The sequence below is a fragment of the Balaenoptera borealis genome (assembly GCF_965194805.1).
Source record: "Balaenoptera borealis genome assembly, chromosome: 11".
Taxonomy (NCBI): Eukaryota; Metazoa; Chordata; class Mammalia; order Artiodactyla; family Balaenopteridae; genus Balaenoptera; species Balaenoptera borealis.
In genome coordinates, this window is record NC_138868.1 from 10,253,939 (window position 1) to 10,275,712 (window position 21,774).

Here is a 21,774-nt window from a genome sequence, read left to right on the forward strand (position 1 = left end):
GGCTGAGGGACAGGGGACCCTGCGCAGAAAAAGGGAAGCCGAGGGGTTGAGGAAGCCTGCAGCCAAGTTTGGGCAAGTAAGTGGTGGCCCCCTTCCAAGTGTGATGAGCTGAGGCCACCTGGTGGTGGAGCAGACGACTCAAGGAGTTGGATGCACGTATCGGTGATACTGGTAACTCCCAGTGAGTAAGCACCTGGACTGCTGAGGCCTTTATCTTCACCAGTTCATTTGAATCCTTTCCACGTGCCCATGAGGTGGGCACCATTCGGATTTTACAGATCCTAAGAGGCTAAATAATAGGCCTGAGTTTATGTAGCTAGTCTGAAGCAGAACCAGGATTCAAAGTCGTATCTATGTCTAAAGTGAATGCATGCCAGTGCCTTTAACCGCCCCCCTGCGCCAAGTATGGGCCAGGTGTGCACCGTGCGGTCTCCACCAGACACCACGTAGACTCAGCAGCCCCTCCTGCTCTCCCAGGGGCCATCAGTGATGGCTCTAGAGAGAGACCCATGGGCTGGCCTGGGCACAGTTTCTGTTCTACCGCTGAGCCTTAGAATATGGTGATTTCTTTTCCTTTTGGAGACCCGCTTGCCCATTTGATTCCTGAAGAATCAGTGAATTCTGTTGGTCTAGTGCTGAGAAAAGCACACCCATCAGGTGTGTGTGCATTGGAAGCACAGGAATGGGGACCCCAGTGGAGCTGGCCCAGCTGCACAGACCCTGCCTTTGGGTCTCAGGCGGTAGGCGATGGGAGATGAGCATTTCAGTGGTGGGGTGAGGTCTCAGTCGGGGGCGTTAGTGGGCCCACTTGTTCACACGCTTGGATAAAGGTCCCTTAGAGGAAGCAGCAGCTCTTTTGCTTCAATGTGGTTTATTGGCTTGCTTTTTCACACTCAGTTCAGGTGCAGAAGACCTTTCACAGGGAGTCTTAAAACCAAATTAGCGTTGCCAGTTAAAGATTGTGCTGCCACCTAGGGAAAAGCCTTATCATCGAAGCTCAGAATTGGCTGGGGGCAGAGCCGGGTGACCCTAGGACTGCCCCTTCCCTGAAGAGGGAAAGGTCAGTGACCCACTCTGGGCCTGCAGTTTCTACAGTGGAGGAATTCTGCAGGCTGGTTGAGGAATTCCTCCTGAACTCAGAAGACAGGCCCCGAGGGCGAGAGGTGCGCGGGAGGGCGACAGTTCTAAGGCAGAAATAAGTGACAGTGGCCGCTGGGCATAGCAGTGAGTGAGGCCCTGAGGCCCAGCGAGGCATTCACGCATCCTGGCTCTGCAAGACCTCCAGGATGGCACGGAGAATGGCCGCGGCCGCCACCGCCCCGGGGTCTGGCTGATCCAGGCGCGCAGAGCTGATGTAACTGGCTCGTCCAGCTCCAGCTTCCATGTTCCTGGTGGCCTCGGCTGCGGCTTCTGCACTCTGAGGGGTGGGGGTGTGGAGCAGGTTCAAGAAGCAGCCACACCGGGCTTCCTTCCTGCCATGGACCCCGGACCCTTCTGTCCCAGCACCGTCACCAGGGTGGAGAGGTCACACCCCACACACTGCTAGCCAGGCAAGGGGCCACCATTCACCAAGGGCCTGCTATGTCCCAGACCCTGTGTGGGCACCCTACGTATCTTTTCAGTCCCACAGCAACCCTCTGAGGCAGGTGCTCTCCTCCCTTTGTGAAGAAGAAAACTGAGGTACAGAAAGGATATTAACTTGTTCAAGGTCGCATGGAGATGGGAGCCTGGTGGTTCTGCGTCTGTCTCCCTGGGTGGCTGGGCCCAGCCTCGCTCACCTTGACTGCCTTGGTCAGGATTTGGAGATTAGCCCCTGGGCTCTTCCAGGCTTGGAGCTCCTGTCCTGCTGCCCACAGAGAATCCAGCTGGACAAGGTGAAGGAGTGGGGCTGAGGACAGGCCCTGCCACTGAGGGTGGCCTGCAGGGCTTCTACGCTCAAAGCGGGAAGGGCTGGGCCAGATACATACCATAGTCCTGTCCCCTGGGGCAGCCTTTCCATACCTGGCAGGGAAGAGAACAAATGAGGCTCCCTGCAGGGAATCACTTCGGGGGTGGGTGACATCAACCACCTCCCCCAGCCCACCCCCGGTCTAAGGCCCAGGTCCCTGGCTCACTTCTGCATGGCCTCCAGGCCGGCATCCATGGCAGCAGACCAGGCTGGAAGGTCAGTCTTGGCCTTGAGCGGCTGGGCCGCCGCAGTCAGGAAAAGGCCATAGAGCTGGGGAGGGCCGGGATGCTGAGCACACGGGGCTGGCCCAGGCCTCAGCCAACCCAGGACCCGTCCATGTCAGCTCTCCGCCCCTGGGGGCTGCCGGCACTCACCGCCCCGGATGAGCCTCCCATCTTCTCCAGTAGCAGGAGGGACAATTTGGAGAGTAGCTGGGCAGGGCTGGCAGGGGGTGGGCCCTCCTTCAGCCACCCCTGAATTGCTGCAGGCAGAGAGAAATGGTGAGGAATTCAGAGACCCATCCTCCCATCTGCCTGGATTCCAACCAAGTACCCAGGCCTCGCTGCCAGCCGGAAGGAATGGGTGCTGGGAGGGGCTGAGGGAACCAACATGAAGAGACTCCCAGGCTCCCTCTGTATCCTGCTGCAGTCTGGAGAGAGGTGGGAACAGGTCAGGGGCAGGGACCTCGACAGTCACCCAACAGGTGATGATGCTTCCTCACGTCCCTGCTTCTTTCTTTTTTTGTCTTTTACTGATTTACCTTGATCATGGTTTGTCTCTCCTACCACAGCATAAGCCACGAGGGCAGTGATTTTAATCTGCTTTGCTCGCTATTTTATCTATAGAGTCGAGGGCAGCACCTGACCTGTGGTTGGCACTAAATACATTTTTCTTGATTCAATGATGCTGGATAATTAAGAACTTTTACTTAGTCTGGTTAGGCTGAGAAAAATAAGAACAGAATGAATTTCCCTTTAGAATAATCTAAAGTTTTTATTCACTGTAAAATATTACGTTTTATTCTGCGATAACAACCTTCCTACATTTGTAGTGTTAGAAGTGTCTCTTTATGAAAACAGGTGAAAGGGACGCTAGGTTTTGTGAACGACCTCTCTTGGCAAAATAAAAGTTGCCAACCCCACGTGAGCACTCCAGATGTTTTTGAAATCCTTCTGGTTCATGAAATGCCAAAACGTCACCATCAGTGTGCCACACCACCCCCTCTGCTGCCCCAGGTGGGTCCTGGCACCAACCTCTGGCAGCGCAGCTGTGGGTGGTGCCACAGTCCCCGTCGCCGGCGGCGCGGTCCAGGGCATTCAGATGTTCCTCCAGGCCCAGGAGGGTGGCGCACACCCGCTCCAACACAAGCACCATCTGCTTCGAGGCTGCGCCTGGAGAGGGAGGACAGTGGGAAGGAGGCCTGCCTGGCCCTTCTCACAGCCGAACGTGACCCACGTGGGAGGTATGGGTGCCAGGGCCCCTCCACGCCCCTCTGCACTCCCTGCACCCTTTAGGCCTCAGGCCAAAGCCCTGGGCCACCCTTCCCAACAGCATGGCTTGTACCTCCTGCAGCAGTGGAATCAGGGGCCTCCAGGGGCTTGGCGGGGGCAGCCCGGCACCGCTTCCGCCCAGTCACCAAGACCTTGGCCACGTTAGGCCAGGCCGAGGCGGTGGTCTCAGCATCTAGGGACAGCAGGATGACTCTCTTAGAGACAGGCTGGCCAGCCAGGGATCAAGTGGGGCCTGGACTCCCCACCTGGTAGCCCAGTTCCCTCCACTGCAACAAGCAAGTGCTGAGTGCCTACTGTGTACAAGGGAAAGGGGAGGGTCCCTGGGGGAGGATCCTAATACCAACTCCTTCACAGTCAAGTGAGAGCTGGAGAAGGCTGGGGAAGCCAGAAAGGGCCTCTCCACAGGGTCCTGATTGTCATGGTCAGCCCTGATGGGGTCTCTCCAAGTCCCCTTGGCTCCTTCCAGCTCCAGGGGCCCCTGGCTTCGCTGACCCCAGCTTCCAGGTCTCACCTATCAGTTTCAGGAGGGGCTCATCCACCAGCAGAAGAGTGAGAGAAATGCCAGGCATCTCCAGGGCTGACATGAAGGTGCCCACCAGGGCACGAGCAATCTTCACCCCTCGGCCCTCTGCAGTACCAGAGCATGGAAGTGTGTGAGAAAAGGAGGGAAGGACGGGCACTTCCCCCCAGAGCATCAGAGAAAGAAATAGAGTAAGAGAAAAACAAGAACTTTGGGAGTTGGGGTTCTGAGGTCAGTAGGGAGCCGGTCAGATATCCTTGGGGCATCCCTCAGTGATGCCCTGAATGACCACATTCCCTGGAGGTGTCCCTTCTACAGGGGCAGATAAGTAGTCTCAGTTACTGCGTTCTTACCAGGTCCCAAGTACCGTGTTAAGTGTGTTACATAACGTTTAATCCCATTTTATCCTCACAACAACCCTATAAGGCAGGTACTATTATTACCCCCTCTTTACAGACAAGGAAACAGGCTCAAGGCACCCAGCAAGTAAGTGGCAGAGGGACCGTCGTCTAACTTGGGCTTGACAAACGTGTACAGCCCATGCTCTGGACCATTGCAAGACCCTATCTCAGCTGCTTTTCTTACATCCAGCTTCAGAGGGTTGGAAGGAAGAAGCTCTGGGGGTCAGGAGGTCCCCTTCAGTGTGGGGCTCACCCAGAGAGCGGACGGCGGCGTCGGCTATGATGCCCAGTTCCAGGAATGACAGGCCACCCAGGTTGTTGACCATCAGCACCACTGAGGAGCCTGTGGGCAGACACGACACCTAGGTGAGACTCTGGGCCCCATTCCCAGAGCGGGAGGAAAGGCTGGGAGACAGTGTGACCGCCCCTCACCGGACTGCACAGGCACGTGGGACATGTTGGAGGAGCTCGTCATGTGGTCCAGCATGAGCTCCACAATCTCGTTGGCGGTCGCCATCTGTCAGAGGGAGCCGGGAGTGAGCTGCGTTGGGGGCCTTGGTCTTGGGCCAACCTTCGCCGGGAAGTCCACCTACCTTTATCCGGTGCACGCCAGCCTCCCCGTGGATCCCTGTGGATAGATGCAAGCACTGCTGACCTGCTCGGGGCCTGGGGAATCGCTCAGTGTGTTCTGGTCAAGGATTTTCTAAGTGCTCAGCACTAGGCTAGGCATGTGGACGTGGGGAGTGCAGGCTGGGGGGAAACCGACAAAATAATGAAAAATACACCATCTCTGGCTTGGTGGTGGAGAGAGCCAGAACTTGACTTCTTTTTTTTCTAATTTTTTTTTTTTTCTTGCTGCCCCGTGCAGCATGTGGGATCCTAGTTCCCCGACCAGGGATCGAACCCATGCCGCCTGCACTGGAAGCACAGAGTGCTAACCACTGGACCGCCAGGGAAGTCCCCTTAACTTTTAACTAGTTAAGTAGCTTAACTAGAGGCAGTCAGAGAGGCCAGCTGAGGCCTCTACCATTCACTTGGGAAGCACAGGAGAGGAAGAGGGAAGGTTTTGCAGCTGGGGTGGGCTCTGAACGGCTCTTGAAAGAGGGGCTGCATCTTGGCAGGGGCAGGGGTACCTGAGAATGGTGGGAGCACAGGCAAGGAGGTGGGCGAGGCACAGAGCCCCTGTGGCCAGAGCCCTGCGTGTGGAGGGCAAAGCTGGTAGAAATCAGGCACGTTGGGCCAGAAGGGCCTCATGCACCCACTTAAAAATACTAAGACCCCCTAGGCGACGGCTCCACGTGAGCAGAAGGACCAGGTACATGGCTCCCAGGGCAGAAGACAGGGAAAAACCCAGGCAGCAGGCATGGCTGGACCGGGGAGGGGGCGGAGGTCACAAGCTTACCCAGGCCCAGCTCCACCTCATCGGCTGAGAGCTCAAAGGTGGGTTTGGAACCGGGGACACTGCAGGAGGACAAGCTCAATCCCAGGGTTCCTAAGAGAAATGAGGTATGAAAGGGACGACCGCTGTGCTCTTGGCGTCAGGCAGCAGCAATGCCTCGGAAGCCTCTTCACCGAGACAAGCTGTCAGACTCTTCATCTCAGTGAGAGAAGAGAAACCTGGCTCGGGGACCGAAGGCTGCTGTTCTCAGGAGCTCCCGCAGGGAGACCCTCCCTCAGCCCCTGGGGAGTGACTTGGGAGGCCTCCTGTGCTGCTGCCGGGAACCTGCTCCCGGTCCAAGGGGGACCTCGACCTCCCCCGCCTCCTCCCTGAGCCCTGGGCCGGCACTCACCCATGGCCTTGGCGACCTCGCTCACCCGATCTGTGATCTCCTCCAGCCCCACACCTGCCTCAGCCAGGGCACCCGCCACCTGCACCCACACAGAGATAGGCCCCCAACGGGAAAGGAGTCACTGTACCACTTGAGGGCAGAAGACAGGCTGGGGCTGAATTTCTAGTTGGGAACAGGGAATCTCTTCGTCCTGCCACATCAACCTGGCCCACCATATTTAGGGCACCTGCCAGGAATACTCAAGAATCCCAGAGCCAGAGGAACTTTACAAATGGAGAGATGGGCCCAGAGAGGGGAGATGATTTGTCCAGTGTCACACAGTCGGTTGGTGGCTAGTTTCCCAATTCCTAGCCTACAGTTCTTTCTCCATGGCATATACACCGTGGCTCACTTTACCCACCTACCCACTTTTTCGCCAAGCATCTAGTACGTGCTGAAAAGGGGAAAAGGGGCGTCTAAGTCACAGTCCCGACCTTGAAGGAACTCGGTCTGGGAAGGGGTTGGGGAAAGAAAACACAAACTGAACATGTCATGTGAGGTGGCAAATCCGACGATGGACAGGTGTTACGGGAACACTGAGGAGGGGTCCTAGCGTGCTTGGTGTGGTGGGAGGGAAAACCTCCCAGAGGGAGACGTCAGAGGTGGGCCTCCACAGAACAGTAGGACGTAGCTAGGCCAAAGGGGGGTTGGACAGGGAAAGGATTTTCGAGGCCAACGACTCAGCAGCAGCAAGGCCCCAAAGGTGAGCCACAGCCCAGTAGTACAGGGAACTGGTGTTAATGGAGCATGAGGGGACCACAGGGATGATGGGAGAGGAACTTGAGGGAGGAGGGGCAAGAGTGTGGTGGGCACCTGACCGAGGAGCCTGGGTTCACTCTGGGAACCCTGGGGGGCTTTCTGTAGGGGAACAACCTGGTCAGATACGCATTTTCGAAAGACACCTCTGGGGTGGTGTGGGGAAGAGACGGGGAGCGGGCAGGAAGCAGGCAGGGGAGCCGGCTGAGGAGGCAGCTGCAGCCACCCGGGCGCGAGCAGATGAGCAGTGAAGCGAGGCTGACAGGAAGGGCAGGGCTTGGAGGAGGATGTGTGTCTGGAGGCGCTGGGGAGCAGGGTCACCAGGACGGGGCGGTGGTTGCAGGTGGGGAAGGGCAGGGAAGGGGCCGGGAGGATGAATACCTGGATCCGGGCGGACGTGGTTTTGGGGACGGTGGGGCCCTCCTGGATAAGGGAGCGCTGGGGAAGGAGTGGCTTCTTGGGGGGCGTGGGATAGATGGCTGGAAAGGTCCAGCACCAGGTGCTGCCTGGAGAGACAGGGCTGGGACGGGCTGGCCAGTGGTGTCCCAGGAGGGGACCCTCACCTTGTGTATGAGCACTGTGCCACAGAGCCCACGCCTGCCTGCCTTCTTCAGGACGGTGAAGGCGCTGTCATCCCCGATGACCACCATCTCCACAGGGATGCCCTCCGCCCGGGCCTGCTCCCGGGCCAGGCCAAAGTTTAGCCGATCCCCAGTGTAGTTCTTCACGATGAGGAGGGTCCCCACTGCGGGAGCAGTCGGTAGGGCCCCATCAGCACTTGCGCTCCCCACAGCAGCCCCTCCCGCATGCCAGGCTTACCTGTGCCTGCCTGGGCCACTGCCCTGATGGCCGCCAGGATGCTGCCCACTGCCGGGGAGGTGAACACGGCTCCCGCAATGACCCCTGTCAGCATCCCCTTCCCTACGAAACCTGAGACAGAGAGGTGGGGAGAGGATGTTGGGGGGGGACCTGTGCCTGCAATCCCTGGGGCTCCCCACGCTCCTGGCCTTCATGGTTTGGTAAGCCCTACTGTGCACGTGGTGCAGAAGAGTACATGCGCTGCTCTCCCCAGATCTATCATCTCCTTGGAGAGGCCTTCCCTGACCTCCCAACTGAAGTAGTCACTCACCCATGCCCAGCTACTCGCTGTCCCTTTACCCTGCTCTCCTGTCTTCACTACCTCACTCACATGATCCGGAATGATCTCTTTCACTTATGTGTTTACCTGGTTTCTGTCTCCCCAAAGGAGAGTAGAAGCTCCATGAGGACAGGCGCCTTGTCTGTCTGGGTCACTTTTGCGCCCCTAGTGGCCAGACAGTGCCAGGCACACAATAGGTGCTCATGAATGTTTGCTGAATGGATGGATGAATTTGCCAGAGAGAAACAGGAAAGATACAGAAGATACAAAGCCTGGTCCCTACTCCTCCCCATGCCCCCATCCCCGAGCTCTCATGGAGAGTTCACATGCCTGGCACTAAACAGGAAACAATCCAGGACTGTCCATGTTGAATGTGAAAATGCATGGTGGGAAGAGGAATACTGCGCTAGGCTGGAAAAGTCAGGAAGGCTTCATGGAGGAGGGGACAGCAGGTCAGCTGGGCCTGAGAGGCCAGGAGGATTCACGGAATCACCGACTGTCAGAGCTGGAAAGGCCTGAGAGGTCATTTGGCCCAACCTTGTGCTTTTACAGATGTAGAGACTGAGGCACAGAGAGAGGCCACGACTGGCCCCAGGTCACAGCTCAAGGGAGTGGGCGAGCCGGAGCCAGGACTGGGCTCCTGACTCTGGGCCAGGCTCTGTCCTGAACCTCCTAACAGCACCAAAGATCTCCCAGGAGCCCCCTGTCCACTCTGCCCAGAGCCCACTGCCTCCTCTGGCCCAGGGTGCTCACCGGCATGGGCGGGCTCATGGCCAGAGCCCCCACCCGACAGTAGTGCCACCTGGCCCTTGAGACTGTCCAGGTCAGAGCGGAGGGCCACACGGTGGCCTTGCAGGAGCTGCAGGTTGGGGTTGCAGGCCACCAGGCCAGCAAGGGCGTCATCGGCACAGCCTGCCACCGAGTTCACTAGCTTCTTGGAGGTCTGTAACAGAGGAGTGGGAGGAGTTTCTGGTAGAGTTGGCAGGGTACCCACATCCTGCCCAGCCACGTTGCTATGACTAAGACCCCTAGCCCACACCCACCCAGGAACTCCAGGCAACAGTGGTTCCTTGAATTAGGCATCTTTTTCTAAGGTGGATGTTCCCATGATTTCTTATTTTGCAACTTCTTATTCAGTAACTAATTTATGGCTTAAATTTATCCTGCAGAATGGCTTTGATACAAAGAAAATGGGGTCACTGGAGTCCCGAGTATAAAAAAATTAATAAAACTGGGGGACTTCCCTGGCGGTCCAGTGGTTAAGACTCCGAGCTTCCACTGCAGGGGGCACGGGTTCGATCCCTGGTCAGGGAACTAAGATCCTGCATGCCGCGCGGTGCGGCCAAAAAAATAAAATAAAATAAATAAAGTAAAATAAAATTTAAAACTGGGGCCCAACAGCCTTCTGTCAAAGGAGGAGAAGCTCCAGGTTGGCGCTCCTGTGCCAGGGGAGGGGGCCAGACAGGGCCCACACCCATCTGCTTCCTCTGCAAAATAGGGATTTAATAAACTAGAGTATATGCCCGCTATATAGCAAAAACTGAATGCAAAGGAGCCACTCCCTTCTTCAACCAGCTCTGAAAAGCTGGAGCTAGCTGAATGAGGTCTGTAGACTGTGTGCAGCTCCTACCTTTGTCCCAAACAGTGAAACTGGTGCCCAATAGGGTCAGAGAGGGTCAGGCTACCAGCACCGCCTGGTGGCCTGGGGGAAGCCTGCAGCTGAGCTTTCCCGGAGGCCCCTTCCCCAAGCCTGCCAGAACTCCGTTCCTTCATGCAAACTTTGGCCTTTCCTGGGTCTGGCGGGGCCAGAGCAGTGCCTGTGAGCCACACCTCGTTCTAAGTACTTTTAAGCACATCTCATTTAATCTTCCAACAACCCTATGGAGGAAAATTAGCCCAGTGAAGAAACAGGCAGATTTACATGACTTTGCCCAAGGTCACACAGCCAGCAAGTGTCCAGGTCCACCTGGCTCCAAAGCTGGTTCCATTTTGGCCTTATCATGCTGCTCTCCCCAGGGGCTGAAGGGAGGCTGAGAGTGGCAGAGGTCCTGTCCTAGGGAGGGCACGGGCTTGTGGCTCTCAGAGCCTGCCAGGGACTGGAATACGCAATGAAGTTGAGAGTGGGTCTCAATTCCAAGCCCAGTCTCCAGCACCACGACCCTCCAAGAACGTGCTCCCTCGCCATCCCTGACAGTCTGTCCTGCCTGGGATTTGCAACCATTCCCAAACCAGAGCTAGAGGAGGGCTTGGGGTCCAGTGCCATCCTTGGTTCCCAGTGCCCTGAGGGGATGGAAAAAGAAAGAAAAGTCGACCGGGCAACTATGGGAGGCCCCTAGGACCCTGGTCTGATCAACATCTCACCTTTTAAACTGCAGATGAGGAAAGAGGCTCAGAGAGATCAAGTCTTTGGTAAAACATCACACAGCTGGTTGGTGGTAGGCTGAAATTTGAACCCAGGTCTGCCCAGGCCTGTTTTCCTCCAGATCAGTTCTAGAAATGGGCCTGGGGCATGCACAGGGGCATGCTGAGCCTCCTGCAGTGAGTGTAGATCCCACAAGCCCACACATACCCAAGGCTCTGGAAGAGGCACCAGGTCCTTCCTTCTTCACGACTCCTGTGACTGGTAGTGTCTATTACAGAGTAGGCAGCTGTTAATGTTCTAATCTAAAGGCATGACCCGGACCAGGGGCAGATGGGCCCTGGAGGGACTCAGAGGCTGCAGCCACAGGCCTGGCTGGGTCCAGCTGGGAAATGAAGGGAAGTCAGGCCCTGAGACGGAGGATGACCCTCTCTCTTAACCTCAGGAGGCAGCAGCATCTCTTGGTCAGGGAGCAAGGAACTCCAACATGCCCAGGGCTGGCACCCCTACTGCCCCAAGACCATAGTGCCCTTCCTCTGCCCTGGCCCTCATGGGACTCACCATGGTGCGGAGGCTCTGAAGGAAGTTGAGTTAGTTCACACCTTCGCACTGAGCTGCCGGAGGATGGGCAATCCCGTGGGTGCTACCGGGCCTGAGCACAGTGAAGGTGGCAAGCAGTATCTGCAGGAGGGGGTAACAACATGAGCTGCTGAAGGCACTTGCAGCCTACTGGCACAATCATGCTCTCAGGGCCCTAGTAGTTAGGGAGCTGCCCCAGACTTTGATCCAAGTCCAAACTCTAGAATGTGAGCTGGGGATGGAGAAGAGCATGGGGCTGACCAAGGTTCATGCCTGCACCTGGCTGCCAGAACACTGACTGATCCACGCTGGGCACACGGCTGCCTTATGCTCAGGAGTGGTGCCCACCTTATCACCAAGGGGCAAAGTTACCCACAGAGTAACTTCATCTATTACACAGGCCTCGCATGCAGTGAATACATTCATAAAGATCTTCACACACTTGCTCTTGTCAGTGTTGGGACCACACCAGGGAGGTGACGGCTGAGTCTGACTCCATTTTGCTTTTGGGAAACCGACCCAGAGAGCTCTAGTGATGTGTCCAAGGTCATACTATTAAAAGCCAGGACTCAAACCTATGTTTAGTTTTTCTGCAAATCCCGTGTTCTTTCTACTGATAATTCAATGCCTCTAAAGCAAGGCAGAAAGTCCCAGATGCGGAAAACCACACAGTAAACCACAACGACGTTTTAGCTCCTTTCGGTTCAGTCAGGTTCAGAGGTGTCTTGGAGTCATCCAGGGTCTTGGGCTCACTGCATGTGTCTGCAGTGGAAAGAATCCACACCTGCCTCGGCACCTAGCTCTGTCTCTTACTGGGGGATCTTGGGTAAACCAGTTCCCCTGAGGCTCAGCTTCCTCATCTGTAAAATGGGGGTTGCCTCCTCTGTGGCCTTGCAGCAGGTGCTTCAAGCCACGTGGTTCTCCCCCTACTCCTTGCAAGGCCTGTCTGATGTGGAGTGGCCTGGAAGCTGCAGGGCTAACTGACTGCTTTCCTGGGTCACTAAGGTTCTTACCAGGGAATTTTTGGTTTTGTGTTTGAGGTCAGAATTTGCACAGCCACGGGGGGACGAATTGTGCTGGGCAAGTGGCCTGCTGGGCCCTTGAAACACAAAGCCTCAAACACAAACACAAGTTCAGAGGGGAGAGGGGAGAGCCTAAGTGCCTCCCCCCCGCGCATGCCAGGAGAAGCGGAGTGATCGGTCAATCTAGGGTCAGGGCACGGTTGGGTTTAGAGGTACTGGGAAAGCTAGGGGAAGGGAGGTACAAACCTCGGTTCTAGTCTGGGAGGTGCACAAATTGATGTCACCTTCCTCCCCTCTCTAGGCCTCTGCAGTACCTTCCGGTTCCAAAAGGAGAAACAACCCCGAAGGCTCCTGGAGCAAGGAAGATGGAGTGGACGGGGTCTGGGAAAGGGCGAGGGGCGCGGAGTAGGGATGAGGTCGGCGGGTCAGCTCCGGAGGAGGAGGAGGAGGAGGCGTCGGCGCACCTCCGCGACCAGCTCTCGCCCGCGTCCACCACCTCAGAAACCGCCGCTACTTCCCAAAGACCCGACAGGGCGCCCTCATCCGGGTACTCCAAGCTCGGGTAGAAGATGGGCGGGGCCTCTGGGGGGGCGGGGCCTCCCTTGGTTGGCCGCCTCGGCGCCTTGAGTCCTCCAAGAGGCCAGGTGAGCCCGTCCCGTGATGCCCCGCGCCCCGGCCGCTCTGGCCTGCAACGTGTCTCTGGGGCGGAGACAGTGGCAGTGGAGTTCGCCGCGCGCGGGTGGGGGCTCCCTGTCTGTTTGCTAGTGTCCGTCTATTTTTTTCGTTTCGCCTGAGTCCCGCTGGGCTGCCCCAGGCCTCGACATGTCGTACAACTACGTGGTAACGGCACAGAAGCCCACCGCCGTGAACGGCTGCGTGACCGGTGAGGCTGCCAGGGCAGGAGACCCCGGTGACGGAGGGAGCTGGGGGGAACCGAGGCCTAGGGAGGCCCGCGGCCCCCAGGTTGCCGCCAGGACCGGGCCCAGGGAATGGAAGGCGCTGGCGGCCGAGGGACCTCCCACAGCCCACGGCTTAAAAGAAGCTGTCTCAACACGCGCCTTTGGGGGAGTAAAAGCTGCTCTTGAGGGTCCCCTTTCGTTCTCGGAGGTCACTTGGCCTCGAGGACAGGGACGCGCCCAGTGGGACAGAGAGTGGAGTGTGAGTTGTTTGTGCGGTGTTGCTTGGGCCGCGAGATTGGCCTCGTGTGGTTAGGGGGGAAGGGGCGGTGATGATGGCGACTTTGGGGCAAGAGCCTGGGAGGTGCAGGAGGTGGAGGGATGTGAGGAATGTCCGTACTCACCCGAAAGAGAGGAGTCCGCTTTGCCTGGGGCTGTTGTTTACAAGAGGGAGCTGTTGGAGAAGAGGGTTTAGAATGGCCCAGCCCAGTGCTGGGTTTGCCTTGTTTGTTTATGCAAGAATTGTTAAGGACGCAAATGTCCAGAACCCGGGAATAATCATCTTGAACCAAGTTCTCAACAGAATATGAAGCCCTCAAACTTGTATTTTTATGTAAATCCGAATCACGATTCCAAAAGAAAACTGTTGTTGGAGAGTTGGAGGCTATGAAGGAGTGTGGATGGGGTTTTGGTAGACTGCTGGGAGGGCAAGAGGTGCAAACAAAACAAGGTTTTAAGAGAAAGCTCTGAGAACTCTCTTCGTTTGATCTAGTCTGTTTGGTAAAGATTTTGTGAAAATTCAAATTTGGACTGAATAGGGAGGAACACTTTCTCCAGCATCCCTTAATTAGAGTATGAGTCGGCCGCTGCGATAGGAAAAGCGAAATTCGAGGGCACACAGCCATCTGAAGGGTTTTCACAGTCATTGGCAGTTGAAGGACATGCTGCTCTTAGGCCCAGTCCAGTTTCTTAATCTGATGAGGGAAGTAGCGTTCTTGAATGTGTGAAGTGAGACTCTGAGGATTTGGTGAGAAGGGAGTGAATGGAGGGAACCGGAGAAATATGTGAAGTAAATCGAGAATTCAGGAGGTTTTAGGTAGAAGTGATAGGATTACTTAGATAGTGCTTTAGCTTCAAAATTTAGAGGATCTGTTCTTTCAGGACACTTTACTTCAGCTGAAGACTTGAACCTGTTGATTGCCAAAAATACGAGATTAGAGATCTATGTGGTCACTGCTGAGGGGCTTCGGCCCGTCAAAGAGGTGGGCATGTATGGGAAGATTGCTGTCATGGAGCTTTTCAGGCCCAAGGTAAGTGCTCTGGGTTGGTTGGGCACAGCAACAAAGGGAGAACTATTAGTTATAGTCGGGTTTACGTTGTTTTATGTCACTGCTTGCTTAGGATGGGTGCAATAAGGCTTAGGAGACAAACTCTTCTCTTTTTGAATGGCAGATTTCAATTTATATTCTTATTTAAAAAGCTTCCAAGAAATAGAAGGAGAGATTTGCTAGGGAAAAATTTATCAAGTTGACTTTTTTTTTTTATCAAGTTGACTTTTTAGAAGGGAATATTAAAGCAGTTTGAAATGTGGGTCACCATCCTGTGGGTCATCATAATGATTCAGAGAGTAGGCTCTAGAGTTAGGGCAGTACTGGCTTTATTCCTTATTAAATCTAATTTTGGGTGTCATCTAACCTTTCAGAGCCTTATTTACCCATCTGCAAAATGGGGATAACAGTATCCAGTCCTCTGGGTTATTGTCAAGATTAAGTGATTTAATAACAGGACGTAGCACATAACAAGCATTCACTGTTAGCACATCATCAAATTATTATTGTTATTATAATTCGACTGTTTCCATCTGTAAGTGAATCAGATGGGGAAGCAGTGGGTTCAAAATTTAAATTATAACCCTTTGAACAAAATACTCACTTTGTTGGAGTCTGTGTTAATAAGTAAGAGAGACTTTGTAGATGCACTTCAGCTTCCTTTGTTCACATTTTTTTTTCTTTTTCCATGTACTTGGAGGGGATTAGAGGAGACGTTACATTCATCTTTCAGAATTTGAATGGAGTAATTGAGATTAGCTGACGTGGAACTAGATGAATACATTATATGTAGAGCAGAGATGAAGAATCATGAAAGTAGACTAGATGTTTACCAGCTTCAGTTCTGGCCTTTCTGTACACACCCTTAGGGTGTGTGCGTAACTAATGTGTGTTGCATACTTACCGTGGGGTTTTTTCAGGGAGAAAAGAAAATTCTTGAAGAATTTAATATGCTTAAAGAATGATTAAAGGCTAGACAAGTAACTCCTGTTTTCAAAAGAAACCTCTTTTGATAGTATGATGTTGGTTTCCAGGGGGAGAGCAAGGACCTACTGTTTATCCTGACAGCTAAGTACAATGCCTGCATCTTGGAGTATAAGCAGAGTGGCGAGAGCATTGACATCATAACGCGAGCGCATGGCAATGTCCAGGTGAGGTGGCTGCTTCAGGCTGATGAGAGTTTTCCAGGTAGGGTTGTCATGATTTGGTGAAGAAAATTGTAGTGCTGGGGCAGCTCTCTGTGTGATCAGAGAAACAAGGAGAAAACACTAAGGACTTCTGTAGTTTACTCAGAGTCCAAGGGAGAGGGTAATAATTCACTGAGATTCAGTGTTTTGCAAAAAGGCGTGCACTGGCATTTGGGCGTCCTGACATGTCGAAAAGACGCCACTAGTTTTATTGCCACTCTTAAAATCATCCTGGGAAGGTGGTGCCCAGCGTTCTCTGTTACTCTAGGTGTTTGAGGTTCTTCCCTAACCCCAGTTTTATTTCTCAGGACCGAATTGGCCGCCCCTCAGAGACGGGCATTATTGGCATCATTGACCCCGAGTGCCGAATGATTGGCCTGCGACTCTATGATGGCCTTTTCAAGGTTATTCCACTAGACCGGGACAATAAAGAGCTCAAGGCCTTTAACATCCGCCTGGAGGAGTTGCATGTTATTGACGTCAAGTTCCTATATGGTTGCCAAGCACCTACCATCTGCTTTGTCTACCAGGTACTGGAGCAGGAGGAGAGAGGGAGAAGCCGTATGGTTTGGCACAGTGGGAGTTCATTTTTGCTAATCAGAATGTCTGGATGTCATGGTAGGGTAGGCAGAAGTGTTTAATGTATTTGTCCTGAAATGTTTTGAATGATATAATTAATATGTGTCAGGTTTTGGATGCACCTTGAGAGAAGAAGTACTTATCGTGGAGGCAGGAAGCAGTCTGGGGCCTGTAGCAGGCTTTAATCCTGAGATTACACTCTGGTTGTGGGCCTTGGAGATTTTATAGGGTGACCCAGTTTATACTTTGTCTCTTACTGGCATGCTAGGGGATTATTAAAACTTAGCTGTAAAGAAATGATCTGGAAATTCCCTTACAGGCAATGAGAAAATGTCTTGGGGATGCTTTATGTGTCTTCCAAGAAGAGGTACATTTTGATCAGCACTCACTTTCTGGTGACCGCTGGCTCTTGACTTCTATTTTAGTCTGTGCCTAAAACTTTTGTAGAGCTGATCCTGGGCAGCTGTTCTCTGGGCTACATCTGTTGAGGGGGTGTGGGGTGGGGGCAGGGTGGCAGAGCACCAGACTAATATGCTTGTGTCTTGGTAATATCTCAGCCTTTTAACAAAGGACCATACAGTATGAGGTTATTTCACTAGCATGTGGTTGAATAAATGATGGAAGAAAGTTTAGTCCAAATCTAAGTACTGTAGTACTGTGTGTGGGCATGTAAACAGTTTTTAAACACTGTGTTAAGTATTGGAAATGCTGATGTATTTTTTTGTATTTCTTAGTGTCACAGTAAGTGCTGTAGTTTTGAGGCTGGTTGATATAAAGTTCATTTGAATAGGTTGAAACCAACTTAGGAGATTTTGTTTAATCTTATTTACAATACATTAAATATCAGGTCTGAAATAATAACTTGGAATCTCTCTCACTTCTTCAGTTTTGTAAATATCAGGTCATTAAAACATTGATGTTGGTTATTCAAGGCTGACTCTGTGCAGCCTCAGGGCTGTGGGTTGTGAATGATCTTCATTTCCGTATGTGTGTCTCAGAGGTCCAAATCCAAACCCCAGCTTGAATTTATGGTGAAGTTGAGTCTTACCCCTGATCATTGATGGGAAAATCTTTTCATCAACTAAAAATGACTTTTTCTCCTGTTTTGTGCCCAAAGGTCAATTTGAAAAATACCACGTGAGGGAGTTCCTTGGTGGTCTAGTGGTTAGGATTCAGCGGTTTCACTGCTGTGGCCCGGGTTCAATCCCTGTTGGGGGAAGTGAGATCCGTCAAGCCACGTGGTGTGGCCAAAATTAAAAAAAAAAAAAAAAAAAAAAAAGAAGGAAAATACCATGTGAAAGGTAGTCATGCAGAGTGCTTCAGGAGCTGTAACAATGATGAAGATGTGGGCCCTGCCCTGAAACACGCTGTCGGATTCCTTCCATAACTTCTTAGAGCTTGGTCTGGCCTTTGATGAGGCCACCCTCCACTGGCCCCATGCCGGCTCTTTTAGTCTCTTAAAGGTGTCTTTGATAGCTCCAGGTCTGAAGTGAGTCATGATTCAAAAAAAGGAGGGGAGGATGGTGTTGACAGTGTCCGGATTGGAGGTTTCTACTGACTTTAGAGGAGCAGCATGCTCTGCTCTTTACCGTCACCCTATCAGAATGCATCTGAGAATTGTATCAGACGGATTTGTGTTTTAGACTGTAATTGATTTTTATTTTATTTTTAAAAAATTTTTGTTGGAGTATAGCTGCTTTACAGTGTTGTGTTAGTTTCTACTGTACAGCACAGTGAATCAGCTATACGTATACATATATCCCCTCTTTTTTGAATTTGCTTTCCATTTATGTCACCACAGAGCATTGAGTAGAGTTCCCTGTGCTATACAGTAGGTTCTCATTTGTATCAAACAAATTTTAAAAATTTGTTAGATGTGTTTCACTTCTCAATGTGTTTGTTTTTCCTCTTTAGCTATTTTATAAGTTTCTTGAAGATAAGGACCAGAGACTATATATATATATATATATATCTTATTTATGTACGTATACACACACAAATGTACACATATGTACATTATATTTCTGTAGTGGTTAGTACAGCGTGACAAGTTCATTTTTCTAATTTTTAAATCTCTCTTTGTTGGTTCAATTGTTAGAAACAGTTGGCCTCAGTCACAGTCTACCCAGACTATCACAAGCTCAGCTGGTGGCCGTTAGCATGCTGATGGATAAGGTTGGGAAGGCTGGCGTGACAGGAGTGTCAGATGCTGTCCCTTTCAGGGCCCCTCTCCAGCCCAGGGCACCCTTTGTAGGGACTAACGATTCTACCTTTCCTCACCTAGGACCCTCAGGGGCGGCACGTAAAAACCTATGAGGTGTCTCTCCGAGAGAAGGAGTTCAATAAGGGCCCTTGGAAACAAGAAAACGTAGAAGCTGAAGCTTCCATGGTGATTGCAGGTTTGTTGGGGGATTTGGGAAATTTGCCTCTGCCCCACTTCTGGGCCAGTTCCCTATTGCTCTTTCCTCACCTTCTCTGCCCTTCATCTCAGCGCTCCACTGCTGTTGAGCACATGCATTGTTCAGCCCTCCCTTATGTCTCCTATCTGTAAATGTGCTTCCCTTTGTTTTTTGCATTTCTGTCTTTGGGATTGTCTTGTTTTTTACCCTTCCCCCAAAAGTATAACTTTCCTTTATTTGGGGTGGTGAGGTTAACTAAAACAATGAGATTGATTTGCAGAGTGGCATATGGAAGTTAGTCTCATTATTTTATTGTTGGGCAAAAATTAAAAAAAACTGAAGGGGACCAATAGAGCTTATTTTATCTGGCTCCTGTATTTCATAGATGAGGAAACAAGGCCGAGGGACTTGCCCATGCCTGTGCCTCACTGACAAAGCCTAGGCTGGAATCCAGACATCTTTGCTCTTTATCCTATATTCTTCCCCCAACACTGTTGTGTGTTTCACCTAGTAGAGAAGTTTTAAAACTATTAAGTGCAAATTGGCTCTTCTATATGGTAGCCCTGATAATGGGGGAAATGAAGCTAAGGAACAAGGAAAAAAATCTCAGAAACTCTGAAAGAGTGGCAATAAAAATACAACCAGGAGTACAGAGTGGGCAGCCTACAATTTCTAAGACAGTAATCTCAGAAAAAGGTTATCATGTTCCCTGGACTTTGATGTCTAAAAAATGATTATCTTCAAGTTTGCCTCAGAGATAACTGGATCAGTGCCTTTGCTGCCTCAGGGTTTGGCAGGTCCCAGATGCTGAGCATTTTAATGCTACTCTTTCTCCTGCAGTCCCAGAGCCTTTTGGAGGCGCCATCATCATTGGACAGGAATCAATCACCTATCACAACGGTGACAAATATCTGGCGATTGCCCCTCCCATCATTAAGGTGAGCAGCATTCTTTTCCCTTTTTCTTCTTTCTGTTTGTTCCCCCCCTTCCTTTCCCCACCATTTGTCAGAAGGGGATTCAGAGTTATCTGTCACATTATTCACTATGTATATAAGATGTTGTGTTGGTCATTGGGAATACAAAGAGATTGGCTTGGTGTTGCTTACAAAGAGCTTGCTTGCTAACTAAGGGAGAGAAATAATCAAAATTTGGTTTATCCTTTCCATTCATTGGGGCAATTTGAAGAACGGAAAAATTTCGGGAATTCTAATGAATGTTAATGTTTTTAGAGCTCAAATCAGGTAAATAATATAGTGAAAAATATATATAGACTTAAAAAATTAATCATAAAAAATTTCACCTTAGAATTTCAAGTCATAGAAATGAAGGCTTAAAAGCTTAATTATATTTTCTTTTTTGAGGATAAATAACAAAATCTGTTGCAGCATGCATAGTCCAGTCAATACTTACAGCTGCCTCCTCTTTTATGTATTTGTTTTCCAGTAAAATAATATGTGAGTAAACATTTAAAGTATGTTGAGCTCCTCAGAACATTGTCTTCAAAATAAAACGTCCTCATTTTTGATCACACATGTAATGTGAGCTGAGTGGATTCCTTGCTCATGAAGTGGCTGGGTTTGGTAAAGGGAATGGTCTGCTAGGGTTTATTCTCTGGTTGTGGAGGACGCTTAATGTCTAATGACTGTGTCTTCCCTCTTGGCAGCAAAGCACAATTGTGTGTCACAATCGCGTGGACCCCAATGGCTCCCGCTATCTGCTGGGAGACATGGAAGGACGGCTCTTCATGCTGCTTTTGGAGAAGGAGGAACAGATGGATGGCACCGTCACCCTCAAGGATCTCCGAGTGGAACTCCTTGGGGAGGTAGGCCCTGTCCCTCCTCTTCTACATTCTCCTCAGTGCCTAGTGACCCCAGATGTGTGGTCCCAAACTGCAACTGGGAATTATATTACTTAACACCCAACAACAAATGCTCAGTCCTGCCGTGGAAGTTGGTTTTTGAATGAGTAGATTCTCGAGAATCTCACAGGCAGTGGGATACTACCTCAAGTATTAAAAAAAAGAGAAACAAAAAAGATACGCTGTAGAATTAAAGGTTAATCTAAGGCTGATACTCAGTTATGGGGGGACGTTCTAAAAAAGTATTGTTAAGAACAATGTAGCAAATTTTAGAGGTCTCTAGCTATTTTGAGGAGACTGGAGCTGTTGGGATTAAAATGATTATTTGGAGCAGGCACCTGCAAGACAAATTATTGATTTTTCTGACTATAGGGATGTGATAAATGAAGAGTCACAAACTTCAGAGATTTAGGAATGATTGTTGAGTGTGACCTGGGGATTTGAAATGGAGAATTGTTTTGGGAATCATGACTGCAGGTGTGATTTTTCTCAGCACATGTCTGAGAGGTGGGTAGGACGGTGTCTGGATCCCACGTGAAGTCCATTCTCATGTCTTTCATGCCCTTGATTTTCTTTTAGACCTCTATTGCTGAGTGTTTGACATACCTTGATAACGGCGTTGTGTTTGTCGGGTCTCGCCTTGGTGACTCCCAGCTTGTGAAGGTGAGAAGACATTTTCTTCTTTCTGGCTTCTTTTTTGCAGTCTTCACTGCTTCTTCATTAGGTTCTTTCTGTGTTTAGTACCTCTCAGAGTTTCTTCAGTTCATGCATATGCCTACTATCCACCTTTCTACTTGGTTGACTTAGCATCCCACCCTGACTAGCTCTTTGTCCTAAATGTTCATTCAACAAATATGCCAGGCAAGGTGCTAGGTACTATGGATACAATGATGAACAAGAACTAGCTTCTACCTTCAAATAGGTCATAGTCTAATGTATTTGATCCCCTCTAGAATATGAGAATTTGAACCTTCTCTGCAGAAGAATGCATGCAAACATTTTACATTAATTTCCAGCTGTTCCTCTGAAATCCATCCATGGGATGCCAGATTAGCAATCCCTGGCTGGTTAGTGGGTCACCTGTAGGATAACCATGTTCCTTAGCAGTTCCCTTCTAGAAGCATCCAGTAGAGCATAAGAAGCATCCGTAAGAGCATAAGATCTTAGAGCATAAGAAGATCTACTAGGGTTGAGTTTCTTTTGGATGATAACTCTCTCTTTAGGGTGGGTCTGGAGCATTCTAGGACTAGCATTGTTCTTTCTTTTTCAGCTCAATGTTGACAGCAACGAACAAGGCTCCTATGTAGTGGCCATGGAAACCTTTACCAATTTAGGACCCATTGTGGACATGTGTGTGGTGGACCTGGAGAGGCAGGGGCAGGGACAGGTAAGGGGGTCATCCTGGAAAGGGATAGTTGGTATGCCCACTCAAACTGTGTCCTCCTGGGTCTGCTTAGCTAGAAT

The 21,774-nt window shown here is 51.2% G+C and overlaps 2 protein-coding genes across 7 annotated transcripts in view; one reads left to right on the forward strand and one right to left on the reverse strand.

Moving 5' to 3' along the window:
- TKFC (triokinase and FMN cyclase) overlaps nucleotides 1-12,639 on the reverse strand; it is an 18,088-nt gene extending 5,449 nt beyond the window's left edge. Inside the window, exons 1-19 of one of the 6 annotated variants that reach the window (XM_082342672.1) lie at nucleotides 12,310-12,638; nucleotides 11,024-11,143; nucleotides 10,465-10,605; nucleotides 8,857-9,046; nucleotides 7,785-7,895; nucleotides 7,529-7,710; nucleotides 6,171-6,249; nucleotides 5,783-5,872; nucleotides 4,974-5,008; nucleotides 4,813-4,897; nucleotides 4,634-4,723; nucleotides 3,971-4,087; nucleotides 3,512-3,631; nucleotides 3,202-3,339; nucleotides 2,323-2,429; nucleotides 2,115-2,218; nucleotides 1,968-2,001; nucleotides 1,779-1,865; nucleotides 855-1,417 (exon numbers count right to left, since the gene is read on the reverse strand). In XM_082342672.1, coding sequence (XP_082198798.1) covers nucleotides 1,256-1,417; nucleotides 1,779-1,865; nucleotides 1,968-2,001; nucleotides 2,115-2,218; nucleotides 2,323-2,429; nucleotides 3,202-3,339; nucleotides 3,512-3,631; nucleotides 3,971-4,087; nucleotides 4,634-4,723; nucleotides 4,813-4,897; nucleotides 4,974-5,008; nucleotides 5,783-5,872; nucleotides 6,171-6,249; nucleotides 7,529-7,710; nucleotides 7,785-7,878 — 1,524 coding nt within the window. In that variant the 5' untranslated portion in view covers nucleotides 7,879-7,895; nucleotides 8,857-9,046; nucleotides 10,465-10,605; nucleotides 11,024-11,143; nucleotides 12,310-12,638 and the 3' untranslated portion in view covers nucleotides 855-1,255. Of the gene's footprint in view, nucleotides 1-854; nucleotides 1,418-1,778; nucleotides 1,866-1,967; nucleotides 2,002-2,114; nucleotides 2,219-2,322; nucleotides 2,430-3,201; nucleotides 3,340-3,511; nucleotides 3,632-3,970; nucleotides 4,088-4,633; nucleotides 4,724-4,812; nucleotides 4,898-4,973; nucleotides 5,009-5,782; nucleotides 5,873-6,170; nucleotides 6,250-6,297; nucleotides 6,397-7,528; nucleotides 7,711-7,784; nucleotides 7,896-8,856; nucleotides 9,047-10,464; nucleotides 10,606-10,672; nucleotides 10,691-11,023; nucleotides 11,144-12,309 lie in introns of those variants that run through there. The other 5 variants (XM_082342669.1, XM_082342670.1, XM_082342671.1 and 2 more) reach the window with 5 other exon arrangements.
- An 81-nt stretch (nucleotides 12,640-12,720) lies between these two features.
- DDB1 (damage specific DNA binding protein 1) overlaps nucleotides 12,721-21,774 on the forward strand; it is a 31,299-nt gene continuing 22,245 nt past the window's right edge. Inside the window, exons 1-9 of the mRNA XM_082342651.1 lie at nucleotides 12,721-12,946; nucleotides 14,121-14,269; nucleotides 15,322-15,438; nucleotides 15,783-16,004; nucleotides 18,338-18,452; nucleotides 19,293-19,390; nucleotides 20,116-20,274; nucleotides 20,890-20,973; nucleotides 21,581-21,697. Coding sequence (XP_082198777.1) covers nucleotides 12,886-12,946; nucleotides 14,121-14,269; nucleotides 15,322-15,438; nucleotides 15,783-16,004; nucleotides 18,338-18,452; nucleotides 19,293-19,390; nucleotides 20,116-20,274; nucleotides 20,890-20,973; nucleotides 21,581-21,697 — 1,122 coding nt within the window. The 5' untranslated portion in view covers nucleotides 12,721-12,885. The remainder of the gene's footprint in view (nucleotides 12,947-14,120; nucleotides 14,270-15,321; nucleotides 15,439-15,782; nucleotides 16,005-18,337; nucleotides 18,453-19,292; nucleotides 19,391-20,115; nucleotides 20,275-20,889; nucleotides 20,974-21,580; nucleotides 21,698-21,774) is intronic.